The 18949-nt window shown below is 40.0% G+C and overlaps 1 protein-coding gene across 3 annotated transcripts in view; it reads right to left on the bottom strand.

Annotated features, from left to right (window-relative positions):
* SMARCC1 (SWI/SNF related, matrix associated, actin dependent regulator of chromatin subfamily c member 1) overlaps positions 1-18949 on the bottom strand; it is a 198928-nt gene that overhangs the window by 35043 nt on the left and 144936 nt on the right. For 2 of the 3 annotated variants that reach the window (XM_030811904.1, XM_030811906.1), the window contains exons 22-25: positions 17159-17214; positions 14488-14602; positions 13657-13811; positions 764-898 (exon numbers count right to left, since the gene is read on the bottom strand). In XM_030811904.1, the coding sequence (XP_030667764.1) occupies positions 764-898; positions 13657-13811; positions 14488-14602; positions 17159-17214 (461 nt within the window). The remainder of the gene's footprint in view (positions 1-763; positions 899-13656; positions 13812-14487; positions 14603-17158; positions 17215-18949) is intronic. The other variant, XM_030811905.1, reaches the window with a different exon arrangement.

Here is an 18949-nt window from a genome sequence, read left to right as displayed (position 1 = left end):
AAATGTGGTACATATACAATATGAAATACTACACAGCCATAAAAAAAATGAAATTATGTCCCTTGCACCACCATAGATGCAGCTGGAGGCCATTATTCTAAGTGAATTAACTTGGAAGCAAAAAATGCCGCATGTTCTCAGTTTTAAGTGAGAGCTAAACACTGTATATACACAGACATAAGGATGGAAACAACAGACACTGGTGACTCCAAAAGGGGAAGAGGAGAAAAGGGTGAAAGATTGAAAAGCTACATATTGGGTACTATGTTAACTATCTGGGTGACAGCTTTAATAGAAGCCTAAACCTAAGCATCATACAATATATCCATGTAACAAACCTGCACAAGTACCTCTGAATCTAAAATAAAAATTAAAACTTTAAAAAAAAAAAAAAAGAAAATCCCTGAATCAGATAATAGAGTTATACAGTTTCTACTTTATTGGTAACAAGTAAGTAATGAAATAACTCTAAGATCTAAGTTTTGTAGAGGGAAGAATTTAATATCATCATGTATCTTCACAGCCAGCATGTACAAGAAGCTGAGATTTAGATAATTCGCTTTAGAGAGTTAACAGAGTGCCTTTTATTTAACATCACTGGCTAATAATCCTTTTGAAACGGCAAATCAAACAGAAAAAAGGACAGAAGTTAGCCATGGAGACCAAGAGAACAGGCTACCATTTATTTTATCTAACTTGTGTTTTGTGAAAAGTGACCAAGGTTTAATTGTGAAAAAACCACTATAAAATTCCAAATACTTACAGCTTCTTTCTCCCTGTCCATGATAGTTTCCAGCTCTTCAAAATGTCGAAGTTTGATCTCTAGTTTCTTCATTTGTGTCTCAACCAAGAGAGCTACCAGGGACTTGATCTTTCTTTCTTCCACTGCAGCCAGGTGCTAAGGGTAAAAGATCATTCAAGCTATTTAGGTAAACATTTGCTTAAAGAACATTAAGAAAATGCTGACAATATTCAAAGTAGAGATTATATAATTTACAATGGTACCCTATATGTCTCCTTTGTAACGTACAATCTAAAATAACTGTCTCTGAATTTCTGGTCCTTATAGAGATAAATCAACCCTTAAAAGATTAAAGGAAATGCCTCATGTGGTAAACTACTACCTTCAAAAGGGCTATTAAGAAGGAGAGGGCAAACCAGGACCCTGATGGGCCAAAGATGAGGACAGGAGGTACTTTGCCACCTACCACCCCATCCTGGCACTCGGTCTGTCCTCTCACTATCCTTTCCTCCCTAAAACTTTTCTAGGGTTGGGTGGGCAGGCAGGCTGCTGAGGACAGCACCTGACACTCTTATACAAAGCCTCTCCCTTCTCTTTGGTGAGCTGACCTCATGTGTGGAAACAAAGGGGAAAACAATATTTGACCTGTAATTCCAGGTCCAGGTCCACAGCTGGAAAAATAAATACAGTACTAAACAGAAAGGTACTCTGGAAGACTATCACTCCTTTGCCACAAGACTGATGATGAATGCTTCCTGCCAACTCAAGAGCACAAACAAGATGATGCCACATTACTTATATCTGCTTAAGACCCTAACTACTAGCTAGCAATCAATCCCACCCTCTACAGATGCCATCCAAGAACTTCCCCAACAGACTCCCAGCACCATTTTTCATTCACTTTTATTATGTCTGCTGAATTTATGTGTTTAAGAAGCAGGGTTCTTCATAAAAAAAAAAAACCTATGTTGCCCCGACTGGCCTCCAACTCCTGGGCTCAAGTGATCCTTCTGCCTAAGCCAACTGAGTAGCTATGACATGCCACAACTGTGCATGTCACAGCACACATCTTACCAAGGTCTTAAGAAATAGCATGGAGTGGCTATTTTACTGATCTCTTAATGATTGTAGGTTTCCTATAGAACCTAGGAGCAACCATGCAACTTAATACGGGCTTTTGGGAACTATGCTGAGACCTAACACTTAGACGAAAGCCTAATTTTTCATTCATTTACCGTTGAAAATAAAAACTGTAGTTTTACAGATATGGAGACCCATTTGCAAAAAGATTCAGAAATGTAGACAAGAGGTGACAATGAGATTTTATAGCTATTAATGATCATGTCTGCCACCCTAAAATACAATGAGCTACATCAATGACACCAAAACTTTAAATAAATATTATGTAATTCAAGGCATTATCATTGTACAATGTTATACAATTTATATTTTTGAACAAAAAAATTTATGCACATGATATAAACTGAAAAGTTACAAAGAGGTATAAAATAAAAAGTAAGTCTCCCCCTAACTTCTGTCAGCTATACATCAGTAACTCTTCCTTTGAAGATAATAATGTTATCAATTTCTGGTCTATTTTTATGAGAATATGACTCCTAGAACTCAGCTGGTTTGAAAGAAAATGTTTCTGGTATTTTTTTTTTTTGAGATTTATGCAGGAACTTGGTGGGGGGGGGGCAGTAGGTGGAAAGAGGGTCCTCAAGTGTTATTCAATAAAATAATACCAAAATATTTCCTTTTAAAACTGCAGGTCATTGGTCAGCCGTGGTGGCTCACGCCTGTAATCTCAGCACTTTGGGAGGCCTAGGTGGGCAGATCACATGAGATCAGGAGTTCGAGACCAGCCTGGCCAATACAGCAAAAACCCTGTCTCTACTAAAAATTAAAAAATTAGCTGGGCATGGTGGTGCACGTCTGTAATCCCAGCTACTCGGGAGGCTGGGGCATAAGAATCGCTTAAAGCCAGGAGGCAGAGGTTGCAGTGAGCCGAGATCCCTCCACTGCACTCCAGCCTGGTGACAGAACAAGACTCCATCTCAAAAAAAATAAAAAATAAAATAAAATAAAAGAGGCAGCAAGTATCAAAAAAATTAAAAAGATCCACAGCAAGAAACATTACTGAAATTTTAAGTACACAAGACACAGAAAATCCTACAAGCTTTCAGAAAGGCACCCTCCCAAAAAAAACAGGTTACCCAAAAAATTGGACTGTATCAGACTTCTTAAAAGTGAAATGAGATGTTTGAAAACAATGGTAAAATGCCTTTCAACTCTGAGGGCTAATGAATTTCAAACTAGAATTTCCTGTATAGCAACGTGTAACAGTGTGAATATAGAACGGACATTCCTGAAATCAAGGACTAAAAAGTTCACTTCCTACACATGCTACTGAGGTATGTGTTCTAGCCCAAGTAATGTAATACCAGAAAAAGATAAAGACCCTAGATTCAAAAGTCACAGACCCAACCTAAGAAACTCTGAGTTTATAGAGCAAGCGATGATTCAAAAATAAATTGAGGTTGGGCACAGAAGCTCATGCCTACGCCTATAATCACAGCACTTTGGAAAGGCAGGTGGATCACAGAAGGCCAGGAGTTCAAAACCAGCCTAGCCAACACAGTAAAACCCTGTCTGTACTAAAAATACAAAAAAAAAAGCTGGATGTGGTGGCACACGCCTGTGATCCCAGCTACTCAGGAGGCAGAGGCTGTGGTGAGCCAAGATCGCGCCACAGCACTCCAGCCTAGGCAACAGAGCAAGACACTTTCTCAAAAAATAAAATAAATTGAGACAAATGAAACAAGACTGGTAAGAAGTTGACAACCAAAGCTAGATAATATGTATGCAGAGACTATTTTACTACTTTGTCTACTTCTGTATATGTTGTATATATTCTTTTTTTTTTTTTAAAGACAAAGTCCGGGCCGGCGCTGTGGCTCGTGCCTGTAATCCCAGCACTTCAGGAAGCCGAGGTGGGTGGATCACTTGAGGCCAGGAGTTTGATACCAGCTTGGCCAACATGGCAAAATCCCTTATTTTTCTTTATTTTATTTTTACAGTTTTAAAAAAAGAAAGGAAAAAAGGAAGACCAGCTTCCCAAGTAGCTGGGACTACAGGCACACACCACCACACCCACTTAACTTTTGTATTTTTGGTAGAAACAGGGTTTTGCCAGGTTGCCCAGTCTAGTCTCAAACTCCCAAGCTCAAATGATCTGCCTGTCTTGGCCTCCCCAAGTGCTGGGATTACCAGCATGAGCCACCATGTCTAGCCTACTTCTATATATATTCTAATACTTCCATAATAAAAGTTTAAAGGTGGGTTGGGGTAGGTCAACAAATAGAGCTGGGAAAACTGAATATCCAAATACACAAGAATGAATTTGGACTCCTATCTCACACCACCCACAAAAATTAACTTAGTGGATCACAGATCTAAATATAAAAGTATACACTAAAAAATTCTTAGAAGAAAAAACAAAGTATATCTAAATGATCTTAGGTTAAGCCAAAGATTTCGAGACATGTAAAAAGCACAAATGATAAAAGAGAAAATCGAAAATTAGGTTGAACCTCATCAAATTAAAAACATTTGTACCACCAAGAAGTCCACTGAAAACAGGCCAGGCGCAATTGCCTACCATCTGTAATCCCAGTGTTTTGGAAGGCTGAGGCAGGAAAATCGCTTGAGGCCAGGAGTTTGAGACCAGGGCAACATAATGAGACCCCGTTCTACAAAAAAATTTAAAAAATTAGCCAGGCGTGATAGCACATTCCTATAGTCCCAGCTACTCAGGAGGCTGAGGAGGAAGGATCACATGAGTCTGGGAGTTTGAGGCTGCAGTGAGCTATGATCTTGCCACAGCATTTCCAGCCTGGGTGACAGAGTGAGGCCCCGTCCTTTTTTTTTTTTTTTTTTTTTTTGAGACAGAGTCTAGATTTGTTGCCCAGGCTGGAGTACAGTGGCATGACCTCGGCTCACTGTAACCTCCGCCCTCCAGGTTCAAGTGACACTCCTGCCGCAGTCTCCTGAATAGCTGGGATTATAGGCACCCGCCACCAAGCCCGGCTAATTTTTCTATTTTTAGTAGAGACGGGGTTTCACCATGTTGGTCAGGCTGGTCTTGAATCCTGACCTCACGTGATCTGTCTGACTGAGCCTCCCAAAGTGATGGGATTATAGGCGTGAGCCACCATGCCTGGCGAGACCCCGTCTTTAAAAAAAAAAAAAAAAAAAAAGGAAAAAGGAAAAAGAGACAAGTAAATGGCAGAGCTGGAACTAAAAATTAAAATTCCAAACCCAAATGCCCATTAGTTATTTTTCAATGCATCTTTGGAATAATTGATACTTGAGTGGATACCTTCCTGGGTAATTCTTAGAAGGGACTTGTGGTAGACTAAAGATAGTCACAAGTTCACTGGCCTTTATTTCATTAAGAGGCAGATCAAGACAGGCTCTCTGCCTTGCCCAGTAAAAATTAGTGGTAGCCTTTTCTAAGCCCAGGCCTTACAATCCTGGAAACTTTCATGTCCTGTTTCTTGGAATGTTCTCTCTGGGAGTCTCAGGTTGCCATGTACAAAGTATGATCACCCTGCTGGAAAGACCACAAGGGGAAATTCTGAGACTACATGGAGCGGAAAAAAACCTCAGCTACCCCTGGCCAAGGACTAGGATTTTAATGAAGCCATCTCAGACCTTCTACATAAACCTACCTATGAAGTTAATACTACTAAATGACTCAGTTGATACATGTAGCAGAATTGCCAAGCTGTTTGGTGTTAAAATTTAACAAAATTATGAGATTTAATAAAATTGTTATGTTTTAAACTACTCAATTTTGCTTTTGTAAAATAATTTGGTATCTGGAAATGGGGAGCTTTTGTAACAGAAACCTAAAATGTTTCTCTTTGGCTTTGGGACCACGTAGTGGGTGCAAGCTGAAAGGGCTTTAAGAAAACCATCAGTAGGTAATAAAGTACAGAGAGGAAACTAGTATTGAAGGTTGAAGAAATAGATCTTTATTATCTAGTAGCACAACTTTTGGAAACACCATCATCTCTAGTCATGTGGAAATAGAAAGGGTAATTAATAAACTTGTGGATATGGCTGGGGCATTTCCAGGCCATGGAAAAATTCTTTTTCTATTTTATTGTAAGCAGCTAGAAGAGCATGGAAGTAAAGAAGCAACTATTAGGTTTTCAGGCAGAATTTAGAGGAAATATGAAAAAGTGGGATTTGAATAAAACATTATTTCTCATCTCTGGTTCCTTTCCAGCAAGAGTCTGAAGCTAAGAAATGGCTTTGGAAGAAAGATCCAATCCAGAGCACTACCAGCAAAGGATGACCTCAGGGTAAAGAGCTCGAGGTGCAGCTATAAAACTTTTTGAATGGTATTTATAGTAGGACTTCTAAGAGTCTTGAGTATATGTCTTAGACCTTTCTACCAGACATGAGGGCCTCTAAGCATCTTTTAGATGTTTTTTTGAGACAGTGTCTCACTGTTGCCCAGGATGAAGTGCACCAGTGAGATCACAGCTCACGGTAACCTCAAACTCCTCGGCTCAAAAGATCCTCCTGCCTCAGCCTCCCGAGTAGGTAGGATTATAGGCATTACACCACCATGCCTGGCCAACTTTAAAAACTTTTTGTAGGGACAGGATCTCTCTCTTGCCCAGGTTGGTCTCTAACTCCTGGCCTCAAGCAATCCTCCTGCCTCAGCTTCCCAAAGTGCTGGGATTATGGTGTGAGCCACTGTGCTGGGTCTAAACATCTTTATAGCATGTCTCATATATATATATATTCTTTCATTGAGCTTCTTAGGTCTGTAAGTTAAAGTTTTCATCAAATTCGGAAAGTTTTCACACAGCCAATATTTATTTTTATTCTGCTTACAACACTCTTTCCTTTCTTTCTGAAGCCCCATGTTTGGACACTTACTTGTCCCACTATTTCCTAACCAAGCTCTTTATGACCTTTCAGGAATAACTGCCTCTGCTTTTGTTTTCTGCCTAGTTCATATCACTGTGCTGAAGTATTTGTTTCCAACATTGTCCCTAGTTTTAAACTAGTTTTCTGTATCACCTCTACTAGTTCACCTCTCAGCTTCTTTGCATCATCATTACTGAAGCTACAAATCTAAGATCCCTCCAACTAGACAAAAAGGGATCCAAAAATTAAGGGCTTTGTTCTCATAACATCTTAACTAAGACTACACAAAAATTGGGGGCTTTGTTCTCATAACATCTTAACTAAGACTAGGGCAAAAAGGGAACTATGTAGGCAAGAAAACATAAGTGTGGCTTTTGTCTAATGGGAATTACTTTTTTTAAAAATTTTTCTGAGACAAGAGTTTCACTCTGTCCCCAGGCTGGAATACAGTGGCGTGATCTCAGCTCACTGAAATCCCAGGTTCAAGTGATTCTCGTGCCTCAGCCTCCCAAGTAACTGGGCCTAGAGGCACGTGCCACTATGACTGGCTTAATTTTTGTATTTTTAGTAGACATGGAGTTTCACCATGTTGGCAAGGCTGGTCTTGAACTCCTGACCTCCCTCAAATGATCCGCCCACCTCGGCCTCCCAAAGTGAGAATTACATTTTAAACACAGAAATCCCACAAAGTTCTTAAAAAATTGTAACACCTTGAACTGAAGTACAAAGAACATAAACTGGGCCTGCAACAAGTAGAATGCAGGCCAAGACAGCCAATCAGTGCAAAACTGCTAATTTTTTAATGGAAAAGGAAAAAGACTCAGAAGAAAAAACTGAAAGCCCAGAGGGTAAGGTCAAACTGTGGATAACAATTGTGCGAGTAGGACTGGGCCCTGATGAAGGAACTGGAAATGTGTGCCTGGCTAGATTTCAAATTTGCCATGAACTATGACTGCTCTGTGTCTCCAATTCAAACCCTCTTTGAACAGAGTGCAGTTAACCTTGATATGTCTCACCCCTGTTATACTAGTCCAGAAAATCTTCAAATTATAGTATCAGCATTCAAGAAGCTGTAAACAGGAACCACTCCTAAAGAGCCTCATCTGCATGTAGACTTGATTTACATAAGATCCGAGACCTCGAACCTCAGCTTGATATCATAATGAGATAAAGCCATGAGAGATCTATTTTTCAGTGGGGGAAAGGTGTACAATTTATGGCAAGAGAGTAGACTGTGAAGGGTTAAGGTGGCACATCTTCTACCTTGAGCTGTGCTCTGTGTCCCCTTACCTTGAATTTGGACAGAACATTTGACCAGTAGAGTAGGGCAGAAATTATGCTGTGTCAGTTTGGGGTTCCAAGTCATAAGAGGCTGGCAGATCCTCCTCCTTGCTGCTTGTGACATTCTTCTCTCAAAGTTCTAAGCTTTGTAAAAGTCCAACTACTCCTGAGACTACCTTACATCAGCTTCTTAGAAAGGATGTATAGAGAATGATGGTAGCCATCTCAGCCTAGGCATAGGCATATAAATGAAGTTGTCTCTGGCCCTCTATAATAGCCCAGCGATGAGGTAGTCCTGAGTGACTCTAGTAAATGCGACATGGAGCACATTTTGCCAGCTAAGCCTGCCCAAGTTCCTCACTGCAGTATCATGACAGATAAGAAAATGACTGAGGTTTTAAACGACTAACTTCAAGGGTAGTTACATCGGTTACATAGCAATAAATAACTGAAACAGGAATATTGCTGATGCTCAGATTATGGATTCTTGAAAGGTATGGCAACAGTGATGACCAGGGTGTTCCATGCAGAAGCTACAGGGAGAGGCCCAACCTTTCGCACATTGGCTTTATAGAGCCTGAGAAGAATGATGAGGTCTGGAATGGTGCCACAGAAGATATACGGCAGCAGTCCCCAACCTTTTTGGCAGCAGGTGCCGGTTTCATGGAAGAGGGTGAAAGACAATTTTTCCACGGGGCAGGGTGGGGGTGGGGGGTGGTTTCAGGATGAAACTGTTATACTTCAGATCATCAGACATTAGATTCTCATATGAAGCACACAACCTAGATCCCTTGCATGCACAGTTCACAAAAGGGTTTGCACTCCTATGAGAATCTAATTCCGCCAATGATCTGACAGGAGGCAAAACTCAGGCAGTAATGCTTGCTATCACTTGCCCTGTCACTCACCTCCTGTTGTGTGGCCTAGCTCCTAACAGGCCACTGGGGTTGGGGACCCCTGATATATGGAACATGGGAGAAACAACCGGAGATAAATGATTAATGAGAAGCAATAATCCAGCTGGAATAGGGTTGAGGCCAATTTTGCATTACAAAGCATGAATTCCAATGAGTAGAACAGAAGTAGTTTCTATGTAGTCATATAAAAACGAAACCAAACAGGACTAACTGTAGGCAAAATGATCAAATGGGCTATTTTTTCCTGACACACTGAGAGGATTATTAAGGTATGGTAACAACGATCAACATGCTTAGTGTAAATGAATTTCAATCAACCCTTGTCTGTTAATGCCTTGTGACTAAAGTACACAATGACAATTTTCACACCTCCAGAAAGAGTTTCATGCTGGAAGCAGTAGCTGACACCGGTAATCCCAGGACATTGGGAGACTGAGGTGGGCAGATTCCTTGGCACCAGGAGTTTGACACCAGCCTGGGCAACACAGGGAGACCCCATCTCTACAAAAAATTTTAAAATTAGCTGAGTGTGGTGGCACAAGTCTGTGGAACCAGCTACTTGAGAGGCTGAGGTGAAAGTATCTCATTTGAGCCCAGGACGTGGAGGCTACAGTGTGCTGCGATCACATCACTGCATTCTAGCCTGGGTGACAGAGCAAGACCCTGACAAAGCAAGCAAGCAAGCAAGAGAGTGAGAGAAAGAAAAAGAGAGAGGAGAGAGAAAGAGAAAAAAGCAAGAATGAATGAAAGAGAAAGAGAGGAGAGAGAGAAAGAAAAGAATGAGAAATTGCAGAAACAATGCATCAAGTTATGCGACATTTCTGGGGGGTAAGAGTCTTCCTGTTGTCCCAGAGCTAATACCCAATTACCATGTTGCCACGAATACAAACCTACTTTCGCCATTTTGGAAAACGTGTATATGGGGTGGTTTGTAGAATAAATTCAAACGAAGTATCTGTGGTTTTAAGAAAATGTGATCTCTGCTTTCTTGGAAGAACTGAACCTACTATTGCTGACAAAAAGAGAACATGCTCTAATATGGGGGATTTATGGTTTATCCTGGCAATAGTTCTGGGGCCTTCCTTCTGCTGTAAGCCTAAAGACCCAGATGGAAAGGATCCAGAGCACCCAAACAATGGTACTTCTGCTTACACCCACACACCACTCCTTTAGTTGAGACAATTCACAGCTTGTCAGCAGGTGCAATGAAAAAATGGACATGCTCTTGAAGAACCTTTCAGGGGACAATAACAGAAGCCATAAAGCATGCCACCTCATCTGTTTAGGAGATAGATCTAGAACCTCTAATTATCACTCCATGTCAGTATGACAAAAGATTCTTAAGGAAAACTTTTAATAACAAAGCTGTTTATAGACACAGAAGAAGAAAATGAGAATAAGAGAAACTTGGATTGGCTACATAAGTTATATATTAATTATAGTAATTTAAGTGAATTCCTTACCCCCTTAATTACCATGAATGATTGAAAATGATTATGTGTGCTATCAAATTTATCAGATCCCAACTGTAAGTGGCACTGAAGGGTTCACATGTGCCAAGTCGTGCAGCATGAGCATTTGTATACTTTCATAACTCAGGGGGAAACCTAGGTGTTTTGAGAATGAAGATATGAGCTCCTAGTAAATAGAAGGAAGAGTGACTGATGACGAGGGAGTGAAAGTTCAATGACCTGGAGAGAAATTCTTCTTTGGACACCTTTTAAATTTTGTATGGAATAATGAAGGGGCAGGCCAAATGATCCATAAAAGTAGTTTCTCTGCATTGAAGGAGTCAAGCTATTGTAAGATAATCAGTAGTGTATACCAGACAAATCTTTGTGCCCAAAGTTGCACATAGTAACAGCTATGAGACCAGAGGAAAACATCATGAAGCATTTGTGAAACTTAAAAAATACATATATTTTTTTGTAGCGATAGAGTCTCACTATGCTGCCCAGGCTGGTCCTGAACTCCTGAGCAAAAGTGATCCTCCTGCCTTGGTCTCCTAAAGTGCTGCAATTACAGGTATGAGCCACTGCACTCAGCCTCATGAAACTTTTAAAAGGTAATCTACCATTTTAGTTCTTCCTATGGCAACATATACTGAAGCATAGCACAGTGGTATCAAGAGGAGAAACTGGCCAGGTGAGGTGGCTCACGCCTGTAATCCTGACACATTGAGAAGTCAAGGTGGGCAAATCTCTTGAGCCCAAGAGCTCCAGACCAGCCTGGGAAACATGGCAAAACCCAGTCTCTACAAAAAAATTTAAAAAGAGGAGAAATAATAGGAAGAAAAAACCATGCTCTATAAGAAAAGAATGTCCGAAAAAGCTTAGAGATAAAAGAATAAATTCTGTTTGGCAGAACTACAAGAAACAGGTCAGGAAGGACAGGTAAGAAATGAGGGTTGAGAACTAAGTAGGGCCCTGATTATAGAAAAATCCTAAATTCTCTACTGAAGAGTTTGAAATCGTAGCCAGAGAGAGATAGGGGGGTTACTGAAGAAAGTAACATGCTCCTATTTGCATTTTTAAATATTTCTGTGCATAATGTAGGATTCCATTTATAAGAAGTTAAAAAAAAAAAAAAAAAGGAGAAACTAATGTACGGTGTAGTGAGACAGACTAGTGATTACTCTCCAGGGAAGGCAAAGTAACTGGAATAAGAGGAAGCTTCTGGAGGGGCTGGTAATGTTGTTTATTGAAATGGATGCTTGTGACACGGGTGGGCTCAGTTTGTCAAAAATTCAAAAAGCTGTAGGCTTAAGTATGTCCATTTATTTGAATGTGAGTTATACTTAAGAACAAGTTAAAAAGCAAAAAGATTACATTGGCTGCGGGTTAGAGAATGGGACTGAGGAGACAGGCAAAAGATTAAGGGATGCTGACCTGAGTGAGCAGCTGAACATTAGCAGATGATCTAAAGCACCATGAAGAATTTGCTGGCTGAATAGCTATGGAAAATGAAGGAACCAGGAGTCAAAAATGAGCTGAGGTTGCAGGTTTGAAGACTGAGGAAGGGCACGAAGGAGAAAGCCCTCTCCGCCTCTAGCTCCTCATTTATAATGCGAGAGGTCGGGCATGGTGTCTCATGCCTGTAATATCAGCACTTTGGGAGGCTGAGGCAGGTGAGTCACCTGAGGTCAGGAGTTCGAGACCAGCCTGACCAATATGGCGAAACCCTGTCTCTACTAAAAATACAAAAGTTAGCCGGGTATAGTGGTGGATGCCTGTAATCCCAGCTACTTGGGAGGCTGAGACAGGAGAATCGCTAGAACCCAGGAGGCGGAGGTTGCAGTGAGACAAGATTATACCACTGCACTACAGCCTGGGGGACAGAGTGAGACTGTCTCAAAAAAAAAAAAAAAAAAGAAAAAAAAAATATATATATATATAAACGTGACAGACTATGACCACGATAATCCTTAAGGTCTCTAAAACACCTAATGACAGTATTACAGTAAGAACCTGAGCAGCTCAGAGACAAAGAGATGCCCAAACACTCCAGGGTAGCAGAAGACACACTAAAAAAGATGTTTGCAATGAAAGAGCAAAACAGGACAAATGGTGAAAAAGAGTCAAGTTATATTAGCCGTCATTTAAGCAAGCATGTGCCTCAAAACTTCCCAGAGGTGAGGGGGATGTAGGGGAGATAGAATAACTAAAATTAGCTAAAGAATCAGACAGGAGATATCTTTCTGATTCTTTAGCTAATTTTAGTTATTAGGAAGTATTAGCTAGTTTTAGTTATTAGGAAAAGGGCAGGTAGTATAAATTTGTAGGACTTCGAGTTAGTATAATAAAAATGATCAGCCAGAGTAACTGTCTGGGTTGACTGAACATTTGCTGAGGCCTGTAAACACCTCCCTAACCTCCATTGTCTCTATCTATGTCAGATGGGTGGGCATTCAAAACAGTAATCTTGTAGTTTGAATTGGTTCATCACATCAGATTAAACACTTAGAGAAGTAGTTCACAGTAGCTGAATGATTTGGGGAATTAAAGACCATGAAAAAGCATCTTTATTAAAAGATCAAGAACAGTTCAAAATAAAATGATTAGCAATGTTCTAGTAATCACTGTTTCTTGAAATGTGGTATCCTGTAATGGAAGGAAACTACTTCTGAAGTAGAATGAAGAACAGGGGAAAAGATTTTTAAAAACTTTACATATTCATGTTTAGAATTACTTAAAATGCTAAATTAACACAGAGAGGAAAATAACATTCTCATGTCTTCTTAAATATGCTCTGCAGCTAATACTATAAATAGAAAAAACCACCCCCAGAAAAGCTGGCAAATTCAAGAAGAAAAAGAGCTATTTTAGGGTCTCTCTCTCCTTTCAGTCTGTAAGATCAGGGTGAAGTATTTAGACAAGGAAACAGGTTTTTGTCTTAAAAATCATAAATATTTCAATCTGGTAGAAATTATTGGAACAATAGTCCAAGATAAGTTCTGCAGGCAAATTAAAAACAAAATGATAATCAGTTCCTTAAAGAGACTTTAAAATTTGCCTTCAATCTCTGCAGTCTTTACAAGGCTAAATGGTACAATGAATGGAATGAAAAAAGTCACTCTTTAGACTGGATCTACTATTCCTATCACCCTCCTCCTGCCTGTGGATTTCTTAACCTAGAAATGCCATTCAAGCAAATAGTCATCTCCTATTGGGAGCAAAGCTCTTTATACTAAATGTTCCCAATTAACTAAAAACAATACGACCATTCATGTCTTAAGAGAGCACTGGAAAAGGGCTGTCAGGGGCAAACCTTGGCTTTGGTAGCTGCTGAGGCAAGAGCAGCTGCTGCGGCTGTGGCAACATTTCCTTCAGAAATTTCATGTTCTACTTTCTTCTTCCCAGTATCACTTTCTCTTTCTTTACATGTATCAGTGAGTTCTTTGTTCTCTTCAGTCTCCTTTTCTTCTGAAAATATCAGAAAGCTTTATTACTAGCATGCCCAGTCTCAAAAATCCATCTTTCTCCTTACCTCCACCACCAAAACAAACTAGGACTGATATGACAAAGAGATGTCAATGCCTTTTTCTTCTTTTTAACAGTTCTGTTGAGCCATTCCATGCATTTAGGTTTCCTCTACTGGGGACATATTTTCTAAACAGTACACTTGTTTTCCTATCATTTTGCTAAGTTCTATGTGGAGGTCCCTTGGATATATATATTTAAAGGAAAATTCAGGGGAACTAAGCCTAAGGCCAACATACTTGCTCATCAGTCAATGAAATGCTCTAGAACTCTAGAGTCTGTAGGAAATCAGAAGCTGAGAACAGACTACTTCTCTAAGCCTGACAGGCATGATGGGCTGTATCAGCAACTGACACAGAAGATGAAATGGGAAGTCTGTGAGGTGACTTCAATACTGTTGAATAACTTTTTCTTCTACATATTAAAAGCACAGAGAAAAAGTGTAGCCACCAGCATTAGTATTAGTACCTATCTGAATGAAACTCAATTACATACCTATTGTTACATTAAGAAACAAACCCAAAATAAATGAGGAAATATTTCTATATAAACCACCTTCATTTCTCCAGTGCCTTTCACAGTTTTACATAATAATATCTAAGGAGTTTCCTCAAATTACCTGATTTGGTATCCTCACTCACTTCACTATCCTGTTCCTTTTCACTATTTTTTTCATTTTCTCCACCTTGTGCTTTATCACCTTCATCGGTTTCATTTTCCACTTTATTTTCTGCCTGAAAGGAATAGAAAACAAGAGGACAGGCAGTGAGCAAAAAAACCCCAGACCTTTTTATGAGTAATTATCTTAGACTAGCAAAAGGTTCCTGTTGGCAAGAAGTAGACTAGATTCAAAAGTGACTTGTAGAGAACAGCTGGAAAAGAACTAATAAATTCCAAGCAATACTTTCTACCACTTCAACAGTTGAGTGCTCACAAGATGTTCCTCCAAAGCACAGAGTCGCTGCCCTCTCTGCATACTCTGCTATAAAGCAAGGGTTACAATGCCCAGAGGAATGTGAAGGGAATGAACTGATATTATTTGTTGATTAAAAACAGGCCAGGCAGGGCGGTGGCTCACGCCTGTAATCCCAGCACTCTGGGAGGCTGAGGCGGGCGGATCACCTGAGGTCAGTAGTTTGAGATCAGCTGGCCAACACGGTGAAACCCTGTCTCTACTAAAAATACAAAAAAGAAATTAGCCGGGCATGGTGACGGGAACCTATAATCCCAGGTACTCGGGAGACTGAGGCAGGAGAATCCCTTGAACACCTAGGAGGCGGAGACTGCAGTGACCCAAGATCATGCCATTGCACTCCAGCCTAGGCAGCAAGAGTGAGATTCCATCTCAAAAACAACCACCACCACAACTATATGTGTGTGTGTGTGTGTGTACTTAATAATTACTGACTGATTTAAAGAATTAAGAGCATTTAAATGTCACACCATCAACAAAGAAGCAAGTTGAAATGCTGCTGTAAAAGTTGACAAATTCTTTTAATACAGCAATCTGCTACCAATATCAGGAAGAACCATGAGAGAACATCAGTGATCATGCTTTAGAAACTGAAAAAACCGCAACTGACTATCACTGACTTCATGAGGCTATATTGTTTGCTTAGAGGCAGGGTCCCCCTATGTTGCCTAGGGTGGTTTCAAAGTCCTAGTCTCAAGTGATCCTCCAGCCTCCCAAGTGATCCTACAACCTTCCAAGTAGCTGGGACTACAAGTATGAGCCACCACACCCGGCTGAGACTCTTACGAATTAAATGAAATAAAAAATGTAAAGTACAAATATCGTCTTTAGAATAATGCAGGAATTATAATCAATTTCATTATTACCCTCACCCTCCCCTTAACTATATACAATTTTAGAATACCACGTATAATCAAGACCTTCAATCTTGGCTTATATATATTCACTCGAATAGTGACTGACTGCTCCCTATGTGCAGTAACAGTATTAGGAATACAAAGGCCCAGAGGCTGGGCATGATGGCTCATACCTGTAATCCCAACACTTTGGGAAGCCAAGGTGGGTGGATTACCTGAGGTCAGGAGTTCCAGACCAGCCTGGCCAACATAGTGAAACCACGTCTCTACTAAAAATACAAAAATTAGCTGAATGTGGTGGCACATGGCTGTAATCCCAGCTCCTTGGGAGGCTGAGGCAGGAGAATCACTTGAACTCAGAAAACAGAGGTTGCAGTGAGCCAAGATTGCGCCACTGCATTCCAGCCTGTGTGACAGAGTGAGACTCTGTCTCAAAAAAAAAAAAAAAAAAAAAAAAAGAAGGAATACAAAGGCCCACATCCTGACCTTTGTAACCTCCTATTCTGCCTCACCCATCATGCATTTACAGTCTCCTACAGAAGAGAGATTGAGCCACTAACACACTGGCTACTACGAAGCTCTTCACACACTGGCTTTAGTGTCTCTCCTCCCCAACTAGTGGGAATCTTTGATTTTCTAACCTCTATTTCAATCTTTATAGTTCTACCTACTCTTTAAAACCTACCTCATATGTCATCTTCTAAAGATTCTTTTCTAAAGATTCTTCTGCAGGCAGTTAGCCCTCATAGGAAATCACTTACGATTCTGTCATTCTCTTCTGGCACAAGAATAGGACTCAAACCTTAAAATTCGATATTCACAAGAACCACAACTTTTTTTGTTGTTGTTGAGAGAGTCTCGCTCTGTCGCCCAGGATGGAGTGCAGTGGCACGATCTCGGCTCACTGCAAGCTCCGTCTCTCCCGGGTTCATGCCATTCTCCTGCCTCAGCCTCCTGAGTAGCTGGGACTACAGGCGCCCAGCACCATGCCTGGCTAATTTTTTTGTATTTTTAGTAGAGATAGGGTTTCACCATGTTAGCCAGGATGGTCTCGATCTCTTGGCCTTGTGATCCGCCCACCACAGCCTCCCAAAGTGCTGGGATTACGGCATGAGCCAGCGCGCCCGGCCAAGAACCACAACTTTTGTATTCATATTCCCAACTGTGTATTCATATTCCCTCTTCTTTTGTGGGAAATTCATATTCCTTCTTCTTTTAATGCAATGAAATTAGATGTTTAAAATATAAAAGGATAGGGAGTGAATATACCTTCTCCCCAGTGAACAAATGAAAAATGTCCTATATTATATCTTGTGAGAACTATACCTTAAACCAGCAAAGTCCAAGTAGCTGATAGAATTATTTAGAGTCCCCTAAGAGGGACTCAAAAACACCCAAAAAACAAACCATTATGGTCTGAAAGGCATGCTATCTGTGGTTTTACTGCTGTGAGACTTTACCTTTTCAGGCTGCTGACCATCAGGGTCGGCTTCCATTTTTTCCTCTTCAGCTCCTTCTACAAGTAAAAGAATAAGAACAAGTACTCCAATGTGGAAAAAGGTAAAAGCTATTATTATACAGCTGTGAGAGTGTCTGAAATACAAATATATACAGTAATACATACGAATATCATAGCCATACAGTTGACAAAAGAAGTCAGGCACAAAACAACACACACTGTATGATAAAGTTCAAAAACAGGCGAAAAGTGATCTATGGTGTCAGCACTCAGAACAGTGGTTAACGGGGAAGGGGTGAGTTATATAGAAAGCAGATTCAGTTGGGAAAGGGGAGGTCCTAGGGTGCTGGCAACGCTCTGTTTCTAGGTCTGGGTGGAAGTGAACTAGGCTGTCTGCTTAGGATTTTTGATTTTCTGTATGTATCAAAATGTAAAGGCAAAATGAAAATAATTCATTATTATTTAACAGATGCCTGACAAGTATATATTTTGACTCAGGTACTGGGGAAACACTACTGACCCAGATATTCACTGAAATCTCAAGAGGATAACATTTTGGCTAGACAGGACACAAACCAGCACAGTATAACAGAGGCACATATCAATAAATTACATGAGAAAATTATTATTTCACATATGAGAAAATTATTAATTTTCTATACTTTTAGGAACCTAATAAACTAATGTCAAACTGTATAAGCAGCCAGGCATGGCCGCTCATGCCTGTAATCCCAGCACTTTGGGAGGCCGAGGCAGCTGGATCACGAGGTCAGGAGTTTGACACCAGCCTGGCCAACTTGGTGAAACCCTGTCTCTACTAAAAATACAAAAAAATTAGCCAGGCGTGGTGGTGTGCACCTATAGCCCTAGCTACTCAGGAGTTTGAGGCAGGAGAATCACTTGAACCAAGGAGGTGGAGGTTGCGGTGAGCTGAGATTGCACCACTGCACTCCAGCCTGGGACACACAGCGAGACTACATCTCAAAACCAACCAACCAACCAACCAACCAACCAACCAACCGTATAGGCAAAAACTGAGAGTGGCAGGGAAGAAACAAAGACAAACATCATCATAAAGGATTTGAACACACCTCTCGATAAGATATAGAGCAGATATGAACACAGAAAGATGGTACAAATGTACACATGCTGAATTCTACATCCACCAATTAGGCAATAATACACATTAATTTCAAGCTCACACAACATTTTAAAAATAGTGATCACAAATTAGGTCACAAAGTGAGTCCTCACAAATTTCAAATAACCACTACCATACAGATCAATTTCTCCAACCACAATGCAATTAAATTAGATGTTTAAAATATAAAAATAAACTTCTCTATGCATGGAAACTTAATTGCAGGAAGTAAAAGTAGTAATTACAGAGAACGTAAAGCCTTAGGCTTAAATCAGAAAAGAAATAAAGGTTCAAAGTATTATGAGCTCTATGTTCTTTATGAGACAGTGGAAAAAGAAAACAATATAGAAGGTAGGGATGGAAAAAAAGAAAATAGAAAAAAAATACAATAGAGATTTAGAAAAATATACAAGAGAATTAATATTCCCAAACATTGGTTCTTTCAAATGATGAATAAAAATGATAAATATAACTGATCAAGAAAAAAGAGATGGCATAAACAAACTATATGAGGAATGGATGAAAGATCATGACAGAACAAGGTCAAAAAGGAAGTGATAATATATTCTGAAAAACTTTATTCCAAGTAAAATTTAAAAATTATATCAAATGGGAAAATTACTAAAAATTTATTATCAAACTGATTCCAGA

This window comes from Nomascus leucogenys, chromosome 4 (assembly GCF_006542625.1).
Source record: "Nomascus leucogenys isolate Asia chromosome 4, Asia_NLE_v1, whole genome shotgun sequence".
NCBI classification, from domain to species: domain Eukaryota; kingdom Metazoa; phylum Chordata; class Mammalia; order Primates; family Hylobatidae; genus Nomascus; species Nomascus leucogenys.
Note: the sequence above shows the minus strand (reverse complement) of the source record. Positions and strands in the feature narration are given on the sequence as shown.